The 21,952-nt window shown below is 42.2% G+C and overlaps 1 protein-coding gene across 4 annotated transcripts in view; it reads right to left on the bottom strand.

Annotated features, from left to right (window-relative positions):
- Positions 1-21,952, bottom strand: part of CBX5 (chromobox 5) — a 37,675-nt gene that overhangs the window by 10,172 nt on the left and 5,551 nt on the right. The window contains exons 1-3 of one of the 4 annotated variants that reach the window (XM_075551550.1): positions 10,314-10,428; positions 7,719-7,894; positions 2,117-2,303 (exon numbers count right to left, since the gene is read on the bottom strand). In XM_075551550.1, coding sequence (XP_075407665.1) covers positions 2,117-2,303; positions 7,719-7,855 — 324 coding nt within the window. In that variant the 5' untranslated portion in view covers positions 7,856-7,894; positions 10,314-10,428. Of the gene's footprint in view, positions 1-2,116; positions 2,304-7,718; positions 7,895-9,325; positions 9,535-9,562; positions 9,658-10,313; positions 10,429-21,952 lie in introns of those variants that run through there. The other 3 variants (XM_075551549.1, XM_075551548.1, XM_075551546.1) reach the window with 3 other exon arrangements.

The raw sequence follows: 21,952 nt of genomic DNA, 5'->3' as shown, positions 1-21,952 counted from the left end.
AGCATCAGAAGCAGAACTGGGCAGAGATTAAAAAAGCAAGCTCATGAGTCCTAGAGGACTACTAGACCTTGGTTTAAATGTAATCGACACTGGCGAGAAGGAAATGGCTAGAGTTTACAAATCAGGTAGTTCAAAATATGCAAACAGAGAAAGTAAGCAACCTATTCAGATCTGATCTTCATAATAAAAGCCCTTTGATCTAATATTCACCTTGCTTTGCTCAGAGATACAGAGCATTCAGGGGTCGGGTGGTCTCCAAAGAGACCAGAACCTATACTGAGAACGAAATTCCATGTATGGATCACGAGGGGATACGGACTCTTAAAAACACAGCCTCTTTTGGGGGCGCTTAAGGGGGGAAGAGGTTCCCAGATGTGCACACAGCTGCTCACAGCTGGAATGCTGGCGCAGGGACTAAGTCGTAAATCATAGTTGGCGGCTGAAAACCGTTTGCCACATAGGGAGGGGAGGGAGGGGGAGCGAAAGAAAAATGTTCAAGCTGCTGAAAAGGAGCCGAGGCGAGGAAAATGCTAAAATCATCACACAGGCAGTAATCTTAAATCAGGCAGAATGCCGACCTACAAATTTTGTCTACAATGGTGTACAGAAAGAAACGTAATCCCCTTCTGTACCTTTAAAACATACAACCACCTATCTTCCCAGCTGCCTACCCGACTGCTGCCAGACAGCAGAGAAGGCTGCCAAGGGCCCCAGATGAGCATTAAGATGTCAGGGATGTGGGGGCTGTGTCCAGGTCGGCAGCATTGAAACCTGGTCTAGGAACAAAACTCCTTGCTCTGGCCAATGACTTGAACTAGATTGCTCCTTCTTATAAAGACAGCCTAGAAAAAAATACATTGTGCCGCCAATGGCTAGCCAGAAGCCTTATTTCTTAGCTAGTGAATTAATCAAAGAACTGCAAAAAAAAAAAAAAAAAAAGAACCAAGTCTCTGTCCTTGGAGGAGGTACAGCAAGTCATGACACTCAGAACTGGCCGGCACAGGGCAGACGCAGACACGAGGCTGTCAAGAAGGCAAGCAGGGAGACAAATAAGGAGGCACCCAAACGGCCCTTTTACTTGCAGTTTCCAACCTTATTCTCTTCAATTCTTTTCAAAAACTGGCCTTTAGTTTCTCTCCAAAGGGAACCAGGAACCACTTAAGCCTTTTTAAAGATAATCCCAGCAATCCAATAAAATCCTTGCTAGACCAATTAGAAATATAAATACAAAGGTCTCACACTTGCCCTTTACTACAAAAGGAAATTGTGTCATTATAACTGGTCTCAGGGTCCATCTTGGGCACTAGGTTTAAAGTCTCCAGGTGATTCTAATGTGCAGTCAGGGTTGAAAACTACTGCTCTAGAATGATGGGTATCCAAGCAGAATGCAAACAAATAGGGGTGCTTCGCAGCAGTGATGTTAGCAGATTAAAAAAAAATTTCACAAGTGGACTTACATATTCATTTTATTTAAACGTCAAGGGCACGTTACACCCTTTACAACCTACACAAACGGTTCCACAACCTTGAAATGAATGAAGGGACGGAAAGCTGGGTGCTGTGTGTCCGTGTAGACATGTGGACACAAAGCAAAAAAAGGCAGTGCTCCCACGAGGGGTGAAGAGACATCATCAACCCCAAATTTCATGAGCACATTTCACAAACCGAACAATAAAAAACCTAAAGGGAAAAGCTGCTACTGAAATCATGCACAAACAGGGTCAAAAAGACTATAAGTGCCCGGGAACTTTAAAATCACTGTTACAGGATCTTTACCTCCATAAAAAAGAGCACTCAGCAAGAGAAAAGAAAGTGGCAACGTTTCAAGCTTCTCTCCAGCCCTCTGTAAGATAACACAGTCGTGCGTTTAAGAAGAAGGCAGAGAATAGTCTGGTGCTTTATAGAAATTTAATTTCGCCATCTGAATAGAATGCCAGCGGTCAAAAACTACATTTCTGATTTTGCCAGAAGGGGGCGTTGTAGTTTAATCAAGATGCTTCCCAGAAAATTCTTTGTTCAACAATTTTCCCTGCAGAACCAGAATAACCAGAAGGAGGCTTTTCTTTTGCAGCGTAGTTCATGGAACAAAACTAAACTAAAAGGAAAGGGAGCTTACCTCTCTCTTTTTTTTTGATTTGATATCGTCAGCATTGTTTGAGAAATTGGATTTCCTCTTGTTACTTTCTGACTTCTCCCTGGGTTTGTTATTTTCACCCTCCTTCATCTTCTTATACTTTTTCATAAACTCAGAAATTAGCTCGGGGCAATCAAGGTTTTTCTCGGGCTCCCAAGTATTGTGTTCCCTGGGCAATAAGAAAGGAGAAAGAAAGAAAATAAATAATTTTTAAAAAGGAGAAAAATTAAAAGGAATGGAGGGAAGAAAAAAAAAATCCAATGCCTCATTTAAAGCCAAAATAACATGTAGGCAAAAAAGGACCGAAATCTTATGCTTAGAGATCAATTTTTCCCTGAAAATCTACAAGAAAAATGAAGATACATGTCCACACAAAGTCCTGTACACAATTGTTTATACTTACGACCGTAACTGCCAGCAGCAGCACCAAACAGAAACCAATCAAATGGCTAAACAAAAGATGGTATTATGGTCACACAATGAAATACTATTCAGCAGTAAAAATACTGATCTATGCAACATTAAAAAAACCTCAAAAATCATTATGCCATGTGAAAGAGTCAATATGGAAAAGTCTGTATTATCTGATTCCGATCATATAAAGTATAAAAATGGAACAAAAAAGAACAAAATGAAAAGGTGAGACGGTGACACGTGTCTCACATACTTTGGACGTTATCAGGCAGAACCGATCCCTGGAGGAAGACATCACGCTTGGTAAACAATCAATGAAAAAGGCATGGATCAGCACAGTGCCTGCAACAAGAGGCTCACACAGCAACACCCATGGTGAAGAAAGAGGGCGCCACACCAGCCAGTGTGCACTGTTCTTCTGTAAAAGTACCAACAGATGGGGCAGCCCCTGACAACAGGGACATGGTGCCAAACCGGGTGTGGGGATGGTTGCACACCATACATGTGAGAGTGTATACTAAAAACTCATTCATACACTCACAATGTACAAAAGTCAGCGAATGGTTTTTATAGACTGTAAATGATACTTCAATAAAGCCATTCAAAAATCTTTCAAAATTCTGCTTCATGAGTAGTATGAGATGATTTCATATACAGATGGAACTACCACAACTCTTAAAGGGAGGACTACCCAATGAACCATGCAACCCGTCTTTTACGCATGGTATACTGTGATTAAAAGACTGGGCTTTAGGGCCCAAGAACGCTCAACACCAGGCATCCTCAAACTGAGGCCCGGCGAGGACATTTATCCGGCATGCACATTTTTGCCCCGTTTATTTTTTTACTTCAAAATAAAATGTGTTGTGTGCAAAGGAATTTGTTCAGTTGTGTTTTTTTTTTTTAAAACTATAGTCCGGCCCTCCAATGGGTCTGAGGGACAATGAACTGGCCCCCTGCTAAAAATAGTTTGAGGACCCTGCTCAACACCATACTGTTTGTTGTCCCAGCCTTTAATAGTTATGTGATCTTTGTCTAATTAATGGTTCAGTTCTCTTAGCTCTAGAGTCAGTGTGATGCCACTCCCCATAAGAAACATTGGGGGGGGGGGGACTGTTTGTAGGAACTTTAAGAGTGGAGAATGGTTGGGGTTAAGGTTCTGGGCCAACAGATGCTAAGCATTGCAATACATGAATTGTAGGTACCACTTAATGCCCACAGTACTCCAGACGAGAAATCCTGACTCACGTAATAAAGAATTCTTAGTATGTGCCGGTTTTGTTGTTTTTTTAAAAAACACATCTCTATCCAAAAGTATTGTTAAACCACTGAATCTTTTAATTTATGAAGGGAATTCAAAAAGTTCATGGTAAACCTCTATTACTGATATCTCTTAATTCATCTTCCATAAACTTTTAAAAGCTCCCTCCCCAACTTTAGGTCCAGTACTTTGACATTATTATACACAATGTAATCGGCACTAGCTACTGGACACTTGAAATGTGGCTTGTCTGAACTTATGCATACTATAAATATACCAGCACAAGAAAAATAGAAATATCAATTATTTTGAAACGGATTAATAGTTTTTATATTCTAAGTTAAATGATACATTAAAATTAATATACAATTTAACGTGATGATTATAAAATTTTAAATTACATAAGGCTGGCATTGTATAATGGGAAATTTCCATTATCTTTCACTTCTAATTCCTATGAATTTTTGATAGCACTCCAGGAGCCTAAATAATCATCATTGGACTCAATCAGTTCACGAGGTTTCTCAGAATAGTCTATTAGGTACTCTAGGGAAAAAAAATTTTACTGCCATCAAGTAGACTCCAACTCATAGTGACCCCATGGGACAGAGGAACACTGTCCCCTTGGGTTTTCTGAGATTTTAACTCTCTACGGGAGCGAGCAGACAGCCTCATCTTTCTCCCTCGGAGTGGCAGATGGTCTCCACTGCTGCTCCTGTATCAGTCAGCAGCTCAATGTGTACAGCCCACAGAGCTACTAGGGCTCCTCCCTGGAAGTTATTCATTAGGAATTGAGTCAAAATAGCTAGGAATAACATGGCTTTAGGTAGTAAATCTTCTATTTCTGCTATGCTTCAATTTTTGCTTATTTACTCCATAGGGCAAACTACTGCTCTATGATTTCAGCATAGGGCCATTTGCCACCTAACAAATATTCTAGTCGACAATTCAGTATCACTATTTAATGCTTACCAATTATGCCAATGCTCACTGCACAAGCATTCACAGTAGCTGCTAAAAAACCTACCATATATACTCAAGTATAATCCAGGTTTTTCCAGCACATTTAAAAAACATTTTATTGGGGGCTCGTACAACTCTTATCACAATCTATACATACATCTATTGTGTGTCAAACACATTTGTACATGCGTTGCCCTCTTCATTCTCAAAACATTTGCTTTCTACTTGAGCCCTAGGTATCAGCTCATTTTCCCCTCCCTCCCTGCTCCCCCCATTCCCTCATGAACCCGGTATTATTTTGTCGTATCTTATACTGTCCAAAGTCTCCCTGCGATAGTTTATTGTGCCAGCCTGGCCAATAAACACAAGTAGGATTAACTGAAGGGCAAAGGGATAAATGGCTTGCTTGTTCTGTGCCTCAGTTTAAAGGGGTACACTACCTGTGGGATGCCTAGCAATGTGGACTGTCGCTGTAAGTTGAGGTCCCTTTAAGCCCACACGATTGGAATGTTCATCTCTGGAGCTGGGGACTGACAGTTGATGACAGTTGGGGACCTGCCCTGCAGTTTGCTGCCTGGGTATATATAGCCCAGCTCTCTCTACAGAAGGGGACTAGTAACTGGCAGCTCTCAAAAACTTGAAGGACTGCTAGTGTCTCACTGCTTTATAACTTAACTGTTAATTTCTTGTATTATCTATCTGTATATTATTAAACGGTTTATTTCTTGAATTATATATCTATCTTTATAAATATATTTATATATAATTACTAGCAATCTGGTTTGTCTCTCTAGAGAACCCTGTCCAATACACTCCCCTTCACCCACTTTTCTGCAGTCCATCCCCCAGGGAGGAGGTTATATGTAGATCCTTGTAATCGGTTCCCCCTTTCTACCCTACCTTCACTCCACCCTGGTGGTATTGCCACTCTCACCAAAGGTCCTGAAAGGATCATCTGCCCTGGATTCCCCGTTTCCAGTTGCTATCTGTACCAGTGTACATCCTCCGGTCTAGCCTGATTTGTAAGGTAGAATTGGGATCATGATAGAGGGGGAGAGGAAGCATTTAGGAACTAGAGGAAAGTTGTATGTTTCATTGTTGCTACACCACCCTGACTGGCTTGTCTCCTCCCCAAGACCCTTCTGTAAGGGGATGTCCAGCTGCCTACAGATGGGCTTTGGGTCTCTACTCTGCACTCTCTGTCATTCACAATGATATGATTTTTGTTCTTTGATGCCTGATACCTCATCCCTTTGACACCTTGTGATCACACAGGTTAGTGTGCTTCTTCCATGTGGGCTTTGTTGCTCCTGAGCTAGATGGCTGCTTGTTTACCTTCAAGCCTTTAAGACCCAAGGTACTATATCCTTTAACAGCCGGGCACCATCAGCTTTCTTCACCACATTTGCTTACGGACCTATTTGTCTTCGTATCAGGAAGGTGAGCACACAATATGATTTTTTTGATGGCTGATACCTGATCCCTTCAATACCTCATGATCACACAGGTTGATGTCAGCACATTTTTTTTAATTCTGTAAAACATCCCCAGTTTTTTGTGATGGAATTAGGTACCTCAGCTTATACTTGTGTATATACGGTATGTGTCAATGAACAGATAAATGAATAAACAAAATGTGGTTCATACATGCAACAGAATATTGCGTAGGCATAAAAAAACAAAACCAAAACAACAAAAAAGAGAAATATTTTTTCCAGCCCACTCCACCAACAAAAAAAGAATATTGTGTAGGCATAAAGAGGCATGAAGTCCCGATCGATGCTACAAGACTGATGAACCCCAAATATGATGCTAGGTCAAATTAGTCAGCCATAAAAGGTCCAAGACTGTATGGTTCCACTTGTGTAAAGCAACTAGAATGGGCAAATGTATACAGACCCAAGGTTATTAGAGGTTACCAGGGATGGGCCCGAGTCAGCAGAAAAAGTAGAGTCAGTTGTTTAGGAGATGCTACTAAGTATTTCTGTGACCCACCCCCTCATTGCCAGTGAGTCAATTATAAAAGGCCCTTCTAGCAGAGGGGAACTTCCCCCCAGGGTATCAGAGGCACTAAATTTTTACAGGAGTAGAAGTCTCATCTTTCTCCCAGATTCCTTCAAACCAGCTACGCCACCAGGTCTCTGTGACCTTCTGTTAGAGGTGATAGTTTGAAAACATGAACACAGTAACAATTCCATGGTATTGTGCACATGAAGTAATGCTGAAGTGGCAACTGCTCTGTTACAGATGCACATTTACTACACACCAGCATATTACATGGCTTTTAAAGTTTAAAAAGACTACTCCTACCATGGTAACTAATAAAAAGTTTCAAAAGTAGAAAATGTTGAAATTAGGTGGTATATATGAGTATTTACTGCAAATTCCTTTCACTTAAGCCTGTGTTGTAGAAAAATGTCGTCCGTCCCCCCCCAAAAAAAGTATATGTGTAAGAGACCTGTGGCTTCAGATTTAACTATGTCAAGGTGGGTGGTTCTGCAGCACTTCTGAAATTGCTGGAGAGTGATTTATTTTGCATAACGTATACATTTTAGTTTAGGTGCATTGAAAAGAATACTAAAAACAGATAACACTTATACCAAGCTTATTGTGGGTCAGGTTCTGTCTGTTTACCCGAAAATCCTACGGAGGAAGCACTAGTTTTTATCCCTAGTTTGTAGAGGAGGTGAAATGATTAAGTAATTTTGGGAAAGTGCTGTGTGCAGCTTGTATTTTAAGGGTGGAGCACCAATCTACCCAGACAACCTGTATGCCTAGCCCATTCGTTATAGGGCCTTTCAAAAGCAGGCCAGGGCCACCAGAGTGAGGAGAAAGGAGGAATGCAGGGAAGGGGAGGGAAGGGGAAAGACAAAGATGGCAGTGGCTCATTGGGAAGGAACCAAATGTGTCAACTCCTGCAGCCTCGAAGTGTGAGAGGGCACTTACTCAGAAAAGCCTTTCCACTTCAGAAGATATTCCACCTGGCCCTTAACCACACGCCTGTCTAGCACCTTCTCCACGACATACTCCTCCTCATCCTCGGAAGAAGAACTGTCAGCTGTCCGCTTGGTTTTCTTTCCCATGTCTCACTGTCCCACTGAAGAGCCAAGGCCAGCGGGTTCCTGCAAACGTGAAGGAGGACATGATTAGACTCCCCGTCAGAAGAGCTCCTTCAGGATGGGGTAGCAGGTACAAGCACACAAAGTTGCCACACAGCCTCTTTGCTCTCCTGAAGCATTCTACCAACAAGTCCTGAGAATTCAATTTAAAAATTGGGTCGGGTCCTACTTTCCCAGCCACAACTTCCCCTTCATTTAAAAAGATAAAACGTATGAACTTACTTCTTCATTTCATACTCCAAAAGACAAATAGTGTGGGGTGTAGTCTGGGGGCTACTTTTTAAAACTGTTTTTTTTTTTTTATTCAGACCCTCCCTCCCTAAAAACTGTTTTAACAAGCAAGGCACTCAATGAAAAATGTGAGAAAGATCTTCAATTAAAAGAATTGGAATAGAAGAGCCATCAAAATAGAACTTTTGCTTTGCTCTGAGCATCTTGACTGGTAGCCTTAAAAGAAAAACAAAAAACCAAGCCTGCTCAGGCATCTTTCACCACATTTTCAGTGACTTGGTACATTTCCCTTAAACAAATTGAGCTTGTTCCTTCATAGAGCATCCATCAGCTCGCAAAAGGAAGCTGGCATCTCAAACACACGAAACCTTTTAGCCAGCTCCCTTGGGGTGGAAAGAGTCAAAATTTTAGTCCTAAAATTCAAAATTAGTCGACTGTTAATTCCCAAGACTCAACTAAACAAAACAGTTAAGGGGTGCCTCTCCTTTTTTCAACTGAAGTTGACTTTGGAGCCAAAGAAAGAGGAAGGAAGGAAAAGATGTCTGGTCCCAGACCAAGCATCATCAACATGAGGCCTCAAAACTCAGCGGGCCTTCACAGGGGACCCAGAAATATGCACACCAGGGGGACTCGAGGGAGAAGCTAGTTTTTAAAATTGCCATGCTGTTGTTGGCATAATCATCTTTGAGAATTCTTCCTTAACTGTATTAAATGGTGCCTACACGCTGGATTAGAGAGTAACAGGAACTGTTTTTCTTAAACTAAACCTCATTTTTATTTTGCTGTCATCTTTGAAGACTTTTTTTCAGCATTTCCTAAAATGTCCCTAACCAGAAAACTACTCCCAGTGAGACAGACGAGCAATCTCGAACTAAGTGAGAAAAAGTTGCATTTTTTTTGTTTACTTCGAATTTACAAAATTACTCCCCCCACAAAATATAGTGGGGAACTACCAAAACTCAACGGGCCCGTATTACTGACCTGGGATTAAACGATTTTCATTAAAACTGTGTATTTGGAAGAGGAGCTGGGGGAGAATGTAGGTAGGGCGTTTGAAAATAATTTCTCCATGTATTTAAATGAGAGCTTGAGTTTCAAGCAAATCGACCTGATTTGGTTTACTTGAAATACCACCAGCCTCCAACCTCAGCAGACAGGAAATGGCATACTCCAGGGAGAGCACCCCACCCCCACCCCACTCACCTTGGAATTTCCGGAGCTGAGCAGTGTGGGTCAGAGTGCTGGACTAAAACCAGCCCCAGCGAGAAGCATGCAGTTCAAGCATTGGGGCTATGGCCTCCTGCCTCACCAGGAAAACAAGCATTTACGTATGTGTTCTTCTGTTTGAGGGAGGAGAGAGAAACATCTCCCTTTAAACCTTCATGCAGAAGAGGCTCCCCAATGGGAGAAAACGAATTGGGGGGTTCCTCCTTTACCTACCGGATCGCCCCAGTTCTCTCGCTCCCTCTGGGCTAACAGAAGGGGCCTTCCCCTCCCAGGGCTGGGGCTTGGCGGGCTGGCAGCTCCCCGCCCCCACCCAGCTGCCTGGGCGCCACTGCGCAGCTGTCCCAGTCCGTTGCCATGGCAACTGGCAGCCGTGGGGGGGGGGGGCGCCGCAAGCGCGGAGGCAAACGGAAAAGTTAAAAGGTTTAACTTTCCTTTTCAGTCCAGACTGGGTGGAGAAATTGGAAGGTACCTTTCTTGGCCTCAAAGCTATGGCACTCGGGGCTCAAGAGAATGGCTTCCTGGGTTTTAAATGCGAACCTTGCGCCTATTGCTCCAAGAGCACTGAGAATTAATCAATAGCATTTTAAGACCATCTAACAGGATTATAGCTCAACTGGAGGGGGAGGGGAAAATAGGTTCTTCTACATTAGAATCAGTCCAAACCCCTAGTCCCTAAGCCAACCCCCCAGAAGCGCTTTAGACAAGGTCCTTTGTGCCATCTGTCGCTGAAGTTAATTAAAATTGCTTGGGGGGGGAGGATTACAGGAGAGATACTCTTTTATTTCTATTGAGAAATAGATTTGAAGTACTACCAAAACATCTATTTTTCAACCGAAATTGTATCTTTGGGGGGGCGGGGAGAAGAAGAGGTTCCTTCGGCCACAATCCTTACTGTTGTATTTAAGTCTCCTTTCTCATTACTTGTCTTTGTAACAATGTCAACCGTTGGTTAATTAACACCTACCTGATACACCGGAGGCATTGTGCTTACACACAGCTCTGCTTACCAAAAGTAGATCCGAAACCAGCCAGAGGTCCGGAGGGATAAAGGCAGTGCCTTCTACGTCCATAAAGAGTTAAGTCTTGGAAACTCACAGGGCAAGAAGTTCTACCCAGACCACAGGCTCCAACGATTTGGCATCGACTGGATGGCAGTAAGTTTGGTTTCGGTTTGGATATGAGAGGGCTTCAAAAAGCTCCTTGAAAAAATTCCATTGTCTGTTAACTCCATCTTTACTTGTACTTTTAAAAGCCCCTTTTAATACTGATAACAACTCCCTATCACAAAAATCTTTAATACTTGAGGGCTGAGATAAAGATATGTATTGTCTGAAGTTATATAACTTTCCTTTGTCTGGGCTCTACAGTACACTTAAGGGCATCCCCAAATCTGTCTAACAGCCACCGATCTGAGGAGCAAAGTGAGGGGAAAAGACCAGCAAAAACCAAGAGTCCAACTAAGGAAAGAGTGGAGACAGATGATTATTTTAGCAGTGAAGGAGAAACTAGGGCATGAGATCAAATTTTTTTAAAAAATCAATTACAGGGGATTTTCTCAAATTTGAATGCTGCTATCAAGCTTCTTTCCCTCTTTTTAACTTTTCTCAGCTAGGGATATGAGAACAATGCCAAAGGAGTTAGCTCAGGGTCCTGATGGTGTGATTAACTTGCCATGGGTGAGCTCGTGTAAATAAATTTCACATCTAATCCTTCATCACTAAAACATGCCAAATAAATCCCAATTGCCTCCCTCCTAGGAAAAGAGCAAGTTTATGCTGAAACCAGAGAGCTGTTGTGTCCCCCAAAGAGAAACTTTTTAAAAATATGCAAGGGCTGAATATAAGAGCAGCAGGAAACATGTGACCTTCCAAATTCCTTAGCTGTTAAAACCATATCACATGCTACAGGGTAAAGTAACTCCTGCAGGGCAACATGTTAGTATAGTAAATAGCGAGAGAGGAGGGGTAATTTTGGTTAGACACCTTTTAAAAAGAGGGTTGGTACGTTCCCTCCTGAGTAAAATACTTATTCATATTCCTTTAAACTCTTCTGAGCAGTGCAGAATCAAAGGATTAAACTAAACAAGAAACCAAACTCACTGCCAATGAGTTAATTCCAATTCACAGGGAGCCTCTTAGGGGCAGGGTAGGACGGACGGACTGACTGACTGCCTGCCTGCCTGCCTGAGGGTTGCCTAGACAGTAAATTTGTAAGGAAGCAGAAAGCCTTATCTTTCCCCCTGGAGTGACTGGTCCTGATGATTTACTTGGGCTAACAGCCCAACGTATCACCTATAGCAGATAGCAACTCTACACAGGGATCAGGACAGACAAGAAGGGCAGCAACATTTAAAATCCTGGCAAAACTTGCACCAAAAGGGGGTAAATTTAGCAAGTGAATGTACAAAAGTATTCAGTGTCCATCAGAAAATAGGGTGCCAGAACCATTCCTTCCCTTTCACCCTTAGGGGTGCATGGTCAGAGGTCCCTTCTTTTTTGGAAATGGGTTTTAGAACAGCTGAAAAACCAAACTGGGCCTGATGCCAGAAGTCAGAGTCCAACCACAATATTCTGTAAAAAATGGCATGCAACTGTCTTGTAAATCTCCCAGACAGTCACAGATCAGAAGCTGGCAAGGATGACGACATAGTTCTGATGGAATGTGTCTTATCTTAACCTTGAAGTTACAGAGCTGCTCAGGAGCAGCAGTAAGAAATGAGAAATGCACTCAGACACTGGAGGGGGCATAATTCTCTTTCAGACAGTGCGACCCAGTGTATTAGGGTCAAATGAAACACAAAGCCAGGCAGACAATTTAAGGGCTAGCGCCTGGGCCCAGATAAAGCATCAAGCCTGGTGGTTCCCACTGCACTTGGGAGGGAGCATTTCAGTATGAGAAATGAGACATGGCTGGCAGGATGACGGAGTGATTAAGGTAGAATCCTGATACCATGACGGAAAGAAGAGAGGATGAGCCGCTGAGTGCAACCTTATCCTTGTGGAAATCTCCCTGGGAAGGGGTGAGCCGCTTCTCAAGTTTCTAGTGCATCTTTCAGGCCCAGCAGCTCTGTCTTGTCTTGAATATAGACGGAGTTTCTGGTAAAAGCATCAACTACTACAGGTAGATTCGGCCAGCTAAAATCCACCCTTGAGGACAGAAAAAAAACAGCAGGTTCCACCAACACTTTATGTCAAGGATGCATGACAAATTCGCCTTACTGGCCTCGGAATGCTCGGAAAAGCACCTACAGTAAGAAGGCTTGAAAAAAACATCAAAGAGCTTTGTGGTCAGCACAGCCAGAACCCACATTCCAAGACGTTGACAGGAGACTGCTTTAACAGATGAATCTTCAAAAAAAATGAAAGAAAAACAGGGTGGTGGTAGTGAGGTGAAGCAGTAAAAGAGGGGTGTTTGTAAAATATCCCATACAAATAAGGCTAAGAAGGAAGTTCGACACTGTCAGTCCCCAGCAGTTAGAGAAAAAGGAGGCATCACCAAAGGCTGGGAGACAGAGAAGAAAACCATATGCAGTGGTTACCTCCATCAATCAGTCCTGGAACCACTGGATCCCTGCGCGGCCTCTGATGCCTGCTCTGTCCAGTTCAGGTTCTGCTCTGGTGCCTTCTGTCAGTCACCACTCTTCAATGCCAGCTGTCTCAGTGGCTTTGTGTAGCAAATTTTATTTTCACCATTATGTATGAGCAAAAAGCATACATAATTCTAAGTCTTTCTCTAAGCTTTCTTTACACTTTAAAACGGGATAGGAAACAATTCCTAAGCGGCAGGAGCCAGACCAAATGTGAAAATGGGCTCTTTACTGTTCATTTGTAACGCCCACTTGAGGCAGCCAAATGCCCCAGAGAGCAAGCCAGGGCTAAGGGTAGGGAAGGTTTAAGGCTCCTTCTCACATTACCCACTGCCCTCACGCCAATCCCGACTCTTAGGGACAGAGACGGCGCATCATTACAGACACAGGGCTCATCTTTCTCCAGAGGAGCAGCTGGTGATGAACCACCAACCTTGAAGCCAGCAGTCCAACACCTAACCCACAGCACCACCTAGTCTCCTTTTCCTATTAATTATGCCACTGAACTACAGTTGGCTCAGGTTTTTTAAATTCCCACTATTCCTTTAAAGTCCCCAGGGAAAGAGAAGTGGCTTGGGTAAAGACTAAATTGTCAGCTATGGCATTGGCTTCACTAAGTCCTCTGTATTGCCAGCCTTGCAGCAGCACATAAACCCCATGCAAACAAAGCAACTTACAGATTCATTTGAATCGGCCCTATGTCTTGTTGTTGGCTCTTAAAGGATTTTGAAATAGTGATGGTCTTAAGCATGTAGCACATACAGCATAAAACGAAGGTGCCCTCTATTAAGATGTTTTTCCCACTGGATTTATGATTTTCAAAGTAGTAGCCATGTGGCTTTTTAACAAAAACAGCACAGAGATGCACATTACAGCTGTCTGGGGCATCTCAGGTTTTGTTGAATGGGCTGATAACTATCACTGAGCCTCCACGGAAAGCACCCAATTCAAAAGCTTTTTCAATGTCTATTTAAAAGACTGGGTTAGGAAAGAGTTGAGGAGAATGACTAACTGTGGTCGTTAACACCCCTATCATTAACAAGCCACATATAGACAGCATACACTTTAACAGAGAGGAGTGTCGAAGGAGGAAATGCTTTCCCTTCGGCTAGCACAGCTCCAGTACAGGATCTTTTAAAAATCAGGCCAAGGCACTGCTTCAACCACAGTCCCAGAATCACTGTTCTGTAGCAAAGTAGCCTTGGTCCTTGCTTATCCAGGAAGCCACCCTGCTCCAGTGAGTCAGGGAGGGAAGAGCCTTTTGCTTTTACATAAAAATATACACATTGTGATTGCAAAGAAAAGCTGCCTTATACATTTCATTTGGTTGTTCTCCCCCACATTCTGACCACCATTTCAAAACACAAGTGAATGTGCACTGTAAGACTTCTCAGAGCTGCCTGAAAACCAATATTTAACAGTACATACAGATTCTTCATTATCTCAATACCAGATCAGTCTCACAAAATCATGTTTTTCTTAATCATTTTATTGGGGGTTCGTACAACTCTTTTATCACAATCAATACATACATCCATTGTGTCAAAGCATTTTTGTACATTTGTTTATCCCATCCTCAAAACATCTGCTTTCTACTTGAGCCCTTGGTATCAATGTTTCCCACTCCCTTCCGGCTCTCCCTTCCCCCCACAAAATAATTTTAAACGATCTTTTAAAAAGCGACTAGGTTTCGTCTTTCAAGGGTCTGTCGTCTTTAAACTTAGAGTATGCCAAACCTTGTGGTTGGGTGAAAGGCTAGTTATGTAATTGTTCAAAATGTATGAGAAAGCAGAGCTTGGCATCGCTATGGACAGTGCCTTCCAGGTGGCGCTCATCTGAATCGAACGCGATGAGGAGTGGACTAAAGAGGAGACCCTGTCACCATTCACACAGAACCTGGATATGTCCTCAGAGAAAGAACACTGAGTAGCAGCAGTGCTGGAGTTCAGGAGCACTCTGTGGCTAACAACGTGGCAGTGTACCTCTCTACACGTTTAACCACCTTGGAAACCGTATGAGGCAGTGCTACTCTGTCCTAGAGTTGCTCAGTCGGAATCGACTCAACCTCGTGGGTTGCATAGGTTACCATGAATTTCAGATTTATACATACTCCCTAGCAGACCACGCTCACAAAATATGGAAGCGTTAAAAGAGAACTGAAGTGCCTCCCCCAGGTAAAATTGGGGCCATAAAACAGGCTCAGTGCTTGCCCTATCAACTAGTTTGCATAGATTTCTGACATTAGTAGCTTGAGTTACCAGGTCATTTCAACCCATCTTCCACAGAAGGGCCTATATGTACTAAGCTGGGTACATTAGGTCCTCTCAGTCTTGATTTAGCAAAAACATTGAAGAGGCATAAGAGAGAGGTTTTGAGTAAGCAAAGAAAAATTTTCCAAGCATCTCTAATTGTGGAGAACTTATTAGAATTTAAACCAGTATCCTAAGTCTGGTAAATACATGCTGATAAAAAAAGTTTTCCTGTAATTGAAGTAAGAATAACAGACGGTAAAACTTCATACAATAAAGAGAGCGTTCCTTCAACATATGCCCTCATTTTGTGCTTTGTCATTACCTTAGTGTATCTGCATTATGAATATTAAGCCACAGCCTACAATTTAGACAAAGTCAACCAGTGCTGAACTTCTCCCCATCCCTCACAAGGGGATCCTTGGCAGCTTCTTGGACATCTATTATGATCCTGACCAATTTCTCCCTGCGACAATTTAAAAGCTGTAAAACAAAAAAAAAAAATACATAATGGGTGGTGACAGGAGAAACAAACCCATACCAGAAGTTATTGAACCTTGCAGGTCTTTGCAAGTGTCTCTATTGACATTTAAGTGTGAGTTACTATGTCACAATATCATAAAAGTGTACTCTACACTTCAGATATATTGATAGTTAAATGCAATGAAAGGCCACCACCAGATAAATGGCCAAAGGGACATTTTCAGACCACCCAGCAATTCAACTGTTTTGATGGGTTACTTAAGTCAAATACACACACACACACACACACACCGGACTTTTTTGCTTCAGTTCCCAACTATATTTTTAATTCAAATCCTATGCCAAAGAGATGGTCAATACAGCAATTCTGAATTCTGCTCTAAAGTTATTTGATAATATAATCTAAGTATTTTCAAGCATTGCATGGGTACTGGGTCGAAATGCAGTCTTTAAGAGTGAGGATTTTAAGTGTCCCCTAAGGCAGCACTGGTTAGCTTGATGAAAGATTGTGACAACGAGGCTGCCAAAAGGGCGCCTTTGTTTACAGCGGGAAGCCCAGTACAAGAAGAGAGCTGTGGGCCGACCCCAACCAGATCACAGCAAGGTCGAGTTAGAGTGTGCTTAGCCTGAGTGTGGGCTATCTGACCTACTTCATAGGGCTGGCTGACTTCGAAACAGATAAATCAAATAGAAGATACAATTATAAGTAACTAATGCTTTGGCAAGATTCCCTCTTCTTCTTTTTCTAGGATGGTGTAACCAGATGGCATTACTTCTTCCTGAAGAGTCCAATATATGGCAAAGTCATTTCATCTGTAGTTCTCTTAGTGGGAAGGTTTTGAACTACAAATTCCATTCCCTTAATATAAAACCATAGCCATTACAGTGGATTCATGTCCAACTCATAGCAACTACACAGGTGTTTAATGATTTAGAGTCGAGCCCCACATCTCAAGTATAATTTATGAAAGACATTTATCAAGTCTTAAACATGGTACAGACAGGAGAACGAGAGGAAGACCATCAGCTTAGGGCCACATGGCATCCAAGGAACCGTCGTCACAAGGCTACTTAAATAGAGGCACAAGGCAAAGTGCTACCAATTCATGATTGGTACATCAGTCACCGGGAGACTATAGAAACAGAACAGAACCATGACTGGGTCCGGTACATTATGTCAGAGCTTACAAGACTGGTCCTGAGCCTTCCGACCAAGCCTTCAGAACAAGACTGATATGGGTATGAATGACTTCCAGTACAGGGATCTCCATCAAAGACCCATTCAGACAAGCCCCTAGTGGAGACTACCCTTTCCAGGGGCTGGCTTGGAGAGAGGTGATGGGCAGGTGATTCACTTTGCAATGCATTCTGCCTGAGGGCAAGATTGTTCTCAACCCCAGTTAAGGGTCAAAGGGATTTAAAGGGAGGCCTAAATCACCAGCAAATGGATTTTCACTGCTGCAAATGCTGCTCGGAATTTAATGAAACTGTCCCGTAGGGTTCCCAAGGCTGGCGTCTGTTTCACAGCTTCCCTCTTGTGGGAATGGCTTGGGTGGGTTTGGAGTGACATTTTTCGGTTAGCAGTCTAGTGCTGTACCACTGTGAAGATAAGGTTAAGAAGAGTCTGTATTTAAGTGAGCTTTGGTGGTATCTGTCTTTCAATTCATTTTGTCTAAGACACTGAATGTATTGATGTGTTTATGATATCACATTATAAATCACCCGATTACCTTTTCACTGTCTATAGCAGTGGTTCTCAACCTTCCTCATGCCTCGACCCTTTCATACATTATCTCATGTTGTGGTGACCCCCCCAACCATAAAATTATTTTTGTTGCTACTTCATTAACTGTAATTTTGCTGTTATAAACCGTCGTGTAAATATTTGATAGGCAGGATGTATTTTCACTGTTACAAATTGAACATAATTAAAGCATAATGATTAATCACAAAACAATATATAATTATATATAATATATATAACAGTCTTCACACCGGGTACTCATATGTGGGCGTATCGACATGTGGGCGGACCCCCCTGTAGTCGGATAGAGAAGCAATATCTCGGTTCCTAAGACCATGGGAAAGATGTGTTTCCTGATAGTCTTAGGCGATCCCTGTGAAAGGGTGGTTCGAACCCAAAAGGGGTCCCAACACACAGGTTGAGAACCACTGGTCTATAAGGGTCCCAACCCACATCCATGATCCTATTCCTGACACTGACAATTTGCTTTTTCTTCATCAGATCTGTTAATCCATAAACTGCTACGTGTTTGTAATTTTCTTTTACATTTCATTAATTATGCTTTTCCTCTTTCCTTCTGCTCACTTTCGACTGAACATAACTTATTTTTCTAGGACCTTGAAGTCATGACATTAAACCCTTCCTGTTTTAATCAAATTGTTTGATACTATAAATTTCCCTCTGACCAAACTTTAGCACAAATTTTTGTATGCCAGGTTCTCATTTTCATTCATTCCAAAATACTTCCTAATATTCTATGTGATTTTTTTCATTGGTCCATGGGTTACATGGGTTTTGTTTCCAAGCATTTGGATATTTCCCCAGATATTCTGATTTCTAATTTAATTCCATTGTGGTAAGAATATAGACATTATGTGACCAAATTCTTTTAAATGAGTCTTGTTCTTTGGTCAAGAAGATGGCCTCTCTTGGTGAAATATTTCATGTGGCTTTGAAAAGACAGTGTATCCCGCTACCTTTGAGTAGTCTTTTTCTTAAAACGTTTTATTAGGGGCTCATCCAACTCTTATCACAATCCATACATACGTCAATTGTGTAAAGCACATCTGTACATTCTTTGCCCTCATCAATTTCAAAGCATTTGCTCTCGGAGTGGAATAGTCTATAGATGTCAATTAGATCAGGTGGGTTTCCTTCCTGATTGTCTTTTTGTTCTGGCAACTGTTGAGAGGATGGGCATCAAAATATCCACACAATCGCAAATTCTTAGTTTTTTCCGAGTTTGAAGTTATATTATTAGTTATATACATACAAACATTAAGTTTGCAATGTTCTCCTGACGAATTAATCCCTTTGCCACCTAACATGGTATTTAGCTATTTTTCCTATTTCAGAGGTCTGCTGTGGAAAAATAACAAGACGACAATGGAAAATATACAGCAAATAAAAGGGAAAATATTTGAAATTAGAGGAAGTTAAAAATAACTTTAATACATTTTCTGAATTATCTGTGCTTGTCTCAACTGTTCATGTAAATAAATGAGGTTTGCCTAATGTTTTATCAGCCCCTTGGATATAATTTACCGTCGTACAATACTAAACAAGCTAGCAGTGTATTATCACCCTCCACAACTCCCTGTGAGCTAAGTGAGCTTTCCTGATTTAGGGATGAAAACAAAGCACACAGAGTTCAAGGACTGCCGCAGAACAAACTTAAGGTAGATTTTCCAGTCTGTTAGTTGACCTCTTTCGCACAGGGCACTTTCTCCCAACATAATTATGCCTGCTGGTACAGACATGAACTTTCTTTAGTCTAAGCAATATAGATTACAATCAAAGGAATGCTTGAATTCAATATGGTTCCTCCTCTCCATGGGAGGAGGAAGAATGTGTTATAAAAGTTGGTCTTGAAACAGTACTTTCAACTAAGCATCTTAATTCCATGCTTTCTTTGTGTCCTTTCTAAAAATGAAGTCACTTAGTGTACTTTAAGAATGCAAGGTTTCAAAAATGTTCATGGAAAAATGAAATGCAACGACAATGGAATTGTCCTATGAACTTCTCAAGGCCCCCTCATAGGACTGAAAACATTTCATACTCTGTGCACATCCTAGTTTGTTACACAGAGACACAATCTGTCCGTGTCCAGTTCTGACTGACTACTAATCCTCGATAGGGCTCTAGGTGAATCAACTCTTAAAGTGGTCACCGAGTAACAGAAAGGATAGAGGTACCGCTAGAAGGCCACAGCTTTGACCCCTTACGGAGCAATTCCACTCTGCACCCAAGGAGCCACTGTGAGTTGGCACAGCCTCCAAGGCAACTAACAGCCACGACCAGGGGAGGAAATGCAGACGGCAGTTCACAGCCTCCTTGTCGGGAACTATTTCTACTCGTTAGAATGAGTTAAAACACAAGGCTAGCCCATTACATCCTTTTAGAACGTCTTTTCCTTCGAAAGGTTCAACTATCCAATCACCAAATACACTTTTTATCCCGTGAAGCTGACATCAGCCATCAACAACTTAGCAGTCATCATTCCTAGGCAAGATCACCCCAGAGAGCGCTATGCTGGCTCACATTTATAGATTCCCACGGCTAGAACAATAATTCATGACTTTACATACAAACTCTAAGAAGACGTAGAGATCTCATCAAAATCTTAGATCTGGAAGGCTGTCAGCTGTCCCATGGAGTTGCAAATAGTTCATGTGTCCAGCTGCTGATCAAAAGGCTGGAAGGTTGGAGGGCCACAGGCCTGAATCCACTTGACAGTAACTGGCTGGTATCCAAGTCCTTCCATATAAGATGAAGAAACTAAAACTAGGCGCAATGAGGCCAAACGGCTGACTAGGTCTATGCCTCTAGTTCAGTGGTTCTCCACCTTGCGCAGGCCGCAGCCCTTCCACACCGTTCCTCCTGTTGCAGTGACCCCAGCCACAACATTACTTTCCTTGCCACTTCATAACACTCATTTTGTACTGCTGTGAATCAGGCGACCCCTGTGGTGGTGATCCACAGGTTGAGAACCACTGCTCTGGTGAGTGACAAAAGAGGAAAGAGAACCCAGGATTCCCGAGCCTAGGCCCACCACACCCCTATTCCTATGCCTCTTTCCTTTTTTAAAATAACTTTCTCATAAACCTGTGGACATTACCTTATGTGACAAAAGATGTAGGTATCTTAAGGGTCTTGAGAGACGTTTACCTTGGATTGGGCAGGTGAGCCCAAATTACAATCACGTGTTTCAGACAGGGGTCCAGGAGTTTTGAGTCTGACAACTTCAAGAGCAGCCAATTAACAGAAAAAAAGAGATGCAGCCATAGCCAAAAAGTGTCAATAGAAGCTAGAAGAGGCAAGGAACAGATTTCCTGATAGATTCCCCCAGAGGGAGCCCAGTCCTACCAACACCTTGATTTCAGACTTTGGGCTTTCACAACTGTGACAGGATATATTTCTATTTTAAGCTACCAAATTGGAGATGAATTAGGTACAAAAACTACAGGAAAGGCATTACAGGAAGACATTTGAAAAATCACAATACAAGAGGACATTTCAAAAATCACAACAAGCTAAAGTTAATTAAGAATTACAGATCCCAATTCTACCTTGCGGACCGGGTTAGACTAGAGGATGTACAGCGGTACAGTTGGGATCTGGAAACACAGGGAATCTAGGACAGATGAACCCCTCAGGACCAGCGGTGAGAGTGGCGACACCGGCAGGGAAGGGGGTGTAGAAAGGGAGAACTGATCTCGGGGATCTATGTGTAACCTCCTCTCTGGGGGATGGGCAACGGGAAGGTGGGTGAGGAGAGACGCCGGGAAGTGTAAGATAAAATAATAATTTATAAACTATTAAGGGTTCATGGGGGAGGGGGGAGCGGGGAGGGAACAAAAAGGAAAATGAGCTGATTCCAGGAACCCAAGTGGAAGATGAATTTTGAGAACAAGGGCAACGAATGTATAATGCTTTACTCAATTGATGTATGTATGGATTGTGATAAGAGTTGTATGAGCCCCAATAAAATGACTTATTAAATAATAATAATTTAAAAAAAAAAAGAATTATACTTCAAGTGATGTAAAGAATGACTAAAAATGTCAACCCCTCAATCCAGAGTAAACACAGGCATTACTGGAGACAGCTTACAAAAAAGGTAGACCTCAAAGACAGATCCAAAAGCGCCTAATGTTTACACAGCTGCTAAAAGAGCCGTGTAGGTTTGCCCCCACACCCGCTCACTGGTGGAGCTCCTGGACAGACAAAACGTAGGCACCAGTTGTGACTGTGGGTGTTCTGCCAACACAAGTGTAAAGTTGTTATCAGAAATTAATATGGGGCTTTAAGTGGGTTACAGAAACCCAACAAATCTGTCTCTTGGACTCTGCACAAACCAGGACACCTTCCCATTAGAACAAATATCAAAAAAGCCATCCTCTACAGAAGAACAAAAGGGAAGTGAGGTTTATGTCCAGGAGAAAAGAGGATTGCCAGAGTCCAAGCTCATGAATAACAATGTAACAATAGTAGCCATACAGAACCAGTTACAAGTAATGTTCTCACTTTCAAATGTTACT

The sequence above is a fragment of the Tenrec ecaudatus genome, chromosome 6 (genome assembly GCF_050624435.1).
Source record: "Tenrec ecaudatus isolate mTenEca1 chromosome 6, mTenEca1.hap1, whole genome shotgun sequence".
Taxonomy (NCBI): domain Eukaryota; kingdom Metazoa; phylum Chordata; class Mammalia; order Afrosoricida; family Tenrecidae; genus Tenrec; species Tenrec ecaudatus.
Note: the sequence above shows the minus strand (reverse complement) of the source record. Positions and strands in the feature narration are given on the sequence as shown.